The 6,496-nt window shown below is 38.9% G+C and overlaps 1 protein-coding gene across 2 annotated transcripts in view; it reads left to right on the forward strand.

Moving 5' to 3' along the window:
* Nucleotides 1-844, forward strand: part of LOC144753278 (uncharacterized) — a 92,534-nt gene extending 91,690 nt beyond the window's left edge. For both annotated transcript variants that reach the window (XR_013594286.1, XM_078641016.1), the window contains exon 3: nt 611-844. Coding sequence is in view for 1 of the 2 variants with exons in the window: in XM_078641016.1 (XP_078497142.1) it covers nt 611-692 (82 nt within the window). In the remaining variant the exon portion in view is untranslated. The remainder of the gene's footprint in view (nt 1-610) is intronic.
* Nucleotides 845-6,496: the final 5,652 nt, after the last annotated feature.

The following is a 6,496-nucleotide window of genomic DNA, read 5'->3' on the forward strand; positions in this document are numbered from 1 at the left end:
CTTTTCAGGGCTCAGATACACCGGTGCACTGCTCTGAGTCCCTTGATAGGTTTGGTTCATATCTTGGTTGTCTAGTGCATTATGCATATTAAGTGATCTGGTTAAGTGGTGGAGGAGCTCTCAATCAATACGTCTTCCTCTATGGATCACCTTATTATTAATTATTAAAAAATTTTTATAGAGCGCGTAGTCACCCTGGGGTATCCCAGCGCTGCCTGCCACTCCCTTTCAAGGTTACCTTATTCGACTGAGTCATACCTTGTTGGATAAACTTTTTTTTTTTTTTAAGAAGTTGGTTGGAACTAAAAGAAATAACAGGAGACTGTCATTTAAGTATACATTGGATTATACGAATTATCGCTAAGTGGGAGAAAATAATTTGAATTGATTCACATGAGTGCTAATAAGCAAAAATAATTTTTCAATAAAATTCTTTTTTCATCTTTTTGAAAAGAAAAATGCTCATTTGGCCAATCCAAAAATTATATGAAGTATATATCGTTTTCCCATTCTTTCTCCTTTTACTGACACCCTTTACTTAGCACCCTTATGTTGTAGACTTGCACTTATTTGAAAGATAAATAATGGATGTCTTTTCATTTTCTAACAGGATAATATCTGGGGTTCCAAAACAGCGACTGTCTTCTCCAGCTGATCGTCTCTGGGCTCATCGAAATTTCTATATGGGGTAGACAGGCTAATATTCACATTGCTTATTTGAATTCCATTAAGGCTTAGTTAGCTCCATGTTTAGATGACACCAATTTCATTCAATAAGTTGTATATGAACGTAAAGACAATGTAGAAAATGCTTGTGATTTTAAGTAAACTGCGATATTCCACTCTCATGTGTCACTCATTACTCACCATCAGGGATCATTAATGAGAATTTGTATAAGGAAAATTGTAGAGACAGCCCTGGATACCGGAAGGAAATGAAGAAAGGAGGCAAACACTTGTCTGTTCAAGAAGAAACGATCGCTACAGAATGTGGGATTTCTGGAACACTTTATTTTGATTTTATTATTCAAGGTTGTGAAACTAGAGCCAAACAATGCAGAACTGAGACACAACAAATCTATACAAATACAACAAATCTCCTATATCTATGGATGTTTGTAAATGATTTGTTTGGGTTTTCACAAACACATCTCTACCACACATGCACAAAGTTTGAATCTCGCCTTGACAAATAGTTTTGAGCAAATCAGACATATACCTATTTTCCAGTACCGTGACTTTCCAATAGATGTATTGCATACATTTCGCTAAGAGTAGGAAAAATAAAATATACAACTTTTCCTGCACAATAATATTTTTACAGTTAGCATACTCTATTTTGCACACACACCCTTAACCTTTACACACTTTTTTTTCACTTTCACACACTTTCTACAGCCGCTATGCCAGAATGATTTAGCTGTAAATTAGATCTCCATGTAATCATGGGAAAACCACCGCAACATCATGGCTGAAACCTTCAAAGATAGCTCTGTATGGATGATTATATACGTTGCATAGGAAAGTTTAATAATCTACCTGGTGATTCCTACTAGTCTAAACTGAGGTCAAGATTTTATGTCTGAATCCAAAATTAGGTGTGTGCAGTACACACAAGAATCTCACCTATGCAAGGGATGCACTCTCTTGAGAGTGCCTTAGGGCACCCTGTTTGTAGGAAATTAAGTTCAATCATTTCCCGTTATCTATAAATATTTTATTCTGAAGTGTACTGAATAGAGCCAGCTAGGGTGTCAACTCTTACCTAGTGATTCAAAATGAAAATTAATGTATAATATAATTTAGATAGACCAATACTTAAACACAAAAACATCAGTTAACCAACATCACACTAGATTGATACAACTATTTTACAGTTTCTTCAGGAATGTCACCTTTCAAACCACTGACCATTCAATTATTCAGTTTTACCACATAATACCAACATGTTCATTCAAAAATAGTATTTCCACTAAAACTGCCGGTCTTCTAGCATAAATTCTATTGAAAACAAAGGCCTAATTAAGTCATCCTCTACTGGCTTCAGTGCATTTGGGTTATTCAGTGTTATCATCCAAATGCGTTATTTTATGATGCCATCAACAGCCTGATCCGGTCACAAAGCAAGGCTAACAATAAAATTGAACACCAAAAACGTGCCTGCTGTAAGAAGTGTGTGACCCATACATGAAGCCTGTAATTATACAAAAAGCTGACATCGGCAATTAAACACACCACTGTAATACTCCTTTTCAAAAAAGGTTTTCAATTATCTATTTGACCCAGGGTACAATGTGAACCAAACTAATGTACAAGGGTTCCCTTAGTGGTAGGGTGATCTCTCCTAAAGGATAACTTGCAATAATAACTTACCTAACCCAACAGTACAGAGTATTTTAGGGTCAATTAAACAAATCAGTTAACTGCTTATGATTTTGAAATGCCGCTCATCATGGGGCCAATAATTTTCCAGACTTCTGAACAGCAGGCTCAGTATTTTACCAGACTAGCTCAAAAAGGTTATATGATTGATGATAACACAAACACTTTCTCACAGCAAGGTGAAGTTTAAGTCTCTGTGTAGTTGTTGGATGCTATAAGTGTAAGCAGATTTGTAAGACGTCGGGGCATATTTATTTAAAAAATCATGCAGCGCGGCAAGTCATCTGGCTGCGCTACACAATACGAAAAGAGTGGGAATGCGCCATATCTAACATTATATGATGCATTCCTGTCTTTTCCCTGCTCTTGCGCATAATGTGCTGGCTAGCGCCAATGCAGGCGCTAGGCAGCATGCGTTGTATGCAGGATTGTTTTTGTGCAGCAAGGTACACCTTCCTGCACAAAAGCAATCCTAAAAGGCATTTTCCTTTCTATGTGTGTGGCAGAAATTAAGATATTTCTCCTCATTACGCCTCACCTGGGAAGGCATAGCATTTTGACACATTACCAGGTCTATTAGAAATGGTAAATCTGGGAATTCTTCAAAACCCATGGGTGGATGCATGGGAACACCCATTGCTTCATCCATGGATCGCCTCCCAGGGCAGAGTAATGCAACACAGCGATTTGTGCTGCATTGTGTTTCTTTAGGCTTATCAAGCCACACAAGGTGGACTTGCATGTCTTGATATATCGAACTTAAGAGTTGCGTCACTCTTGTACCACATTACATGGCGCAAGGGAGACGCAAGCCTTTGATAAATATACCCCTTGATATCTGGAGACACTTATGAGAATTCGAAGTCAGCTTCCCGAGAGAAATTGTACATATCATTATGCACAATTAGGAACTGGCATATGGAGGTTTACCCTATGCAATATTCGGCTAGTCGTTAGACAAGGGGCCAAGATTTACCAAAATTTGCACAACGCATTACTTTGCGACAACCTGCAGTGTTTTGCCCACAGTGAACTTTTAAACAACACACATCATGTTTATTAAGAGTCGAAACACGTGTTAAAAGTCCTCTGTTTACACCATGCTGAACATATTTTGTATTGCGCTCTGGTGCATAAGCAAGCAAGAGCTATCGTGCAGTCTAGGCATACACTCAAGTACAAATGTGTGCAAGCAAAAAATCACCCAAATGTCCATTGTGTAACATTTGTAATTTCAAGGAAATTATATGTATTACGTATGGGAAAATATTATGATTTTTCTTAAACACATTGTTTTGCCTCTGTTTTCATTTGATGCTAATACACCATGCAAACCAGTTCATGCTACTTTGCATTACTTTAGTTGATTTGACTGTGCTTGTGATCCTAAGACTTTATGTACAGTACTCTCCCAGTTATGCCCACTTTCAATGAATTATAGGGCGATAGGTGCTGCGCATCAGAAGTGTCAATGTTCGGTGCAAACAATCCTTTAGCATATGAAACTTGAGCAATGATGCCATTTCCACTGCCTTGTCAGGAAGCAATTGCAGCTTTCACCACCCATTGTCCCTGCTAGTGGTGCCAATGACAGTACCTACACAACTACCAACCATCCATTCCTACAAGTGTGACAAATCAGACAATTTTAGGCCCCCAAAGCTATAAGAATGGCTGAGCTGCAGGTATTAGTAATTTTTAATGTGCGTTCAAATTAATAAACAACTGTTGCTGTACTCATGTCTAAACCAACAAACAGCACCACCATTTGGCATACTGTCATAAGATAAGTGCTGGTGTTGACAATTAAGCGCCAGTGCTGAGCACTGGAAACCACCGGCTTAAATTAAGCACTGCTGGGATGACTAAATTATGCTGCAAGAAGTGGCTAGGCTTGGGGTGTCTGAAACACATTTTATCGATATATTATCTTCCTCTTTTGCATTTTTGACACATACTGATAGTAAAAAGACCTCTGATACTATTGAGAATACAAAGGTTTCTGAAGAAAGAAAAGCATGCACTTACATCTTATCTTAATAAAAGTGTTATTCCCCAAGGATTATGAATTCGTCCTACATGAAAGCAAAGAAACTTCGTTTAAATGACATCTTTCTTTCGATCCCCATGCGAGAAACGTGTGTTTCAAGAAATGTACATATGTAAGATTCTTCCCCAGAACTGCATTTTGCAACACTCAGCAAAAGAGAAGTGTACATGTGCGCACCTCCTAAATTAAAATGTGGGTACCTTTCATTCCACTTAGTCCACTTATGTTTAGAATAGGTTGTCATTGTTTGCTTTTATGCCTAACATAGAAATTATTCCAATAAAATAGATCCCTGCTCAGCTGTATTGCACACTGCATACATATTCACATATGATGTACGTTTCTCTCTAGGAGACAATGTGAGGTTCCAGACGCCAGATCTTAAACAAGCACTTACAAGGCAATAGGCCTTGCAGTGACAATTGTTTTGATCTATTGGCATTGAAAATTTTATTGTTTTTTTCCCCTTCGTGAAGCATTAATCAAGTAATGGCGTTGTAATTGACAATGGCCTAGACCTATCAAGCCTTTTGGGAATCGCAAAGGCCGAAATTTTCAGAATTTCGGCCTTTACGAGTCGCAAACAGTCTTTTTGCATGTTTTGGCATGCATCAAAAATTCGCAAAATAAGGAATCGCAAAAATTCGCGATTCCTTATTTTGCCATAGCATTTAAGGAATCGCAAATTTTGCGATTCCTTAAATGCTATGTATGTAGCATTTTTAAATTGCGAATTTTGGTTAAGAAATCGCAAATTAACACCAACTTGTAGTTGATGTTAATTTGCGAATTCTTTTCAAAATGCACAATTTGGCATTTTTGAAGGTGGCATGTGACGCACACACAAGACCATAGGACATGTATGTGCCCCATATGCACACACATGTACATTTCAGGGGTACAGCAGGGTGTCTTTGAGACACCCCTGCACCCTTGAAATAATTCTCAATTTGCGATTAGCAAATTTCGAATTCGCAATTTGAGAATTATTTCACAATCATTCCTATGGGCCTCCTGGCCCATAGGAATGCATGGGAAATTATTCCTTATTTGCGAATTCGCAAAATGCGAATTCGCAAATAAGGAAGATTAAGGAATCGCAAAAAATGTGCGATTTTTTACATACATTCCATTTTGCGAATTCTAAATAGCGATTACTTAAAAATCGATATTTAGGAATCGCAAAATGGAATGTTGATACATCTGCCCCAATGTCTTTTACCCCCTGTTGACCCCCGCAAAGCTCATCAGCATGTGCCCATCATAAAAAGGAATATCTGACAATCGCATCTTAAACATTTTAAAACAATTCTATAATTTCACCGATAATCTGGTGACTGATCACGTTGGGTCAGCAACAGCACTGCAAAACTTGGGCACTACCCTGTCACCCAATTCATGTAATAAACACAAACTGACATATAAATGTTATCCCTGACTCATCTCGAATCTTACATATTACAGTAGACTCCCAAACATGCTTTTCCCAACTCTTCTCTCTTTCTACCTACTCATCCAGCCAACAGGTGCACATGCCCCCTGCTACTTACATCTCACACTTCCACTGCAACTAATCTAGCCTATTCAAAACACTAGCGCTGATGCATGAGATCACCTGAACAAAACTAATCCCACACAGAAAAGGAAGCAAATATTACTAATCCGCTGTTCACTTACGTCGGGTCCTAGACTAGAGTTCTACTCGGCGCAAAACTCTAAAAACACCTCATCAGGAGTGGTGAGCGCCACATAAATACAATTTACAATTGCATTCTACGTGGAGTGGGCTTCCTGCCCATGCAGACAACCGCCTCAGTGCCTCACATACGGGGAGTAGGCACTTTATAAATGATGCAATACAGTAGATGCAAGCCCCACAACTATACGTTCATAGCCACACCTGCTTAAGCATGCAGCTGCATCTGTGGGGTGATTGCACAAACGGAATGAAGTGGAGGAGTGTGGCTCACTGATTAGAGCGGCAGACCCTGATGCAGAGGTCTGGCCCGGGACCAGGGTTCAATTCCCGACACGGCAGGGTACTGAGCCCAAAATGTCCACGGA

Source organism: Lissotriton helveticus, chromosome 5_1 (assembly GCF_964261635.1).
Source record: "Lissotriton helveticus chromosome 5_1, aLisHel1.1, whole genome shotgun sequence".
In the NCBI taxonomy this organism is placed as follows: Eukaryota; Metazoa; Chordata; class Amphibia; order Caudata; family Salamandridae; genus Lissotriton; species Lissotriton helveticus.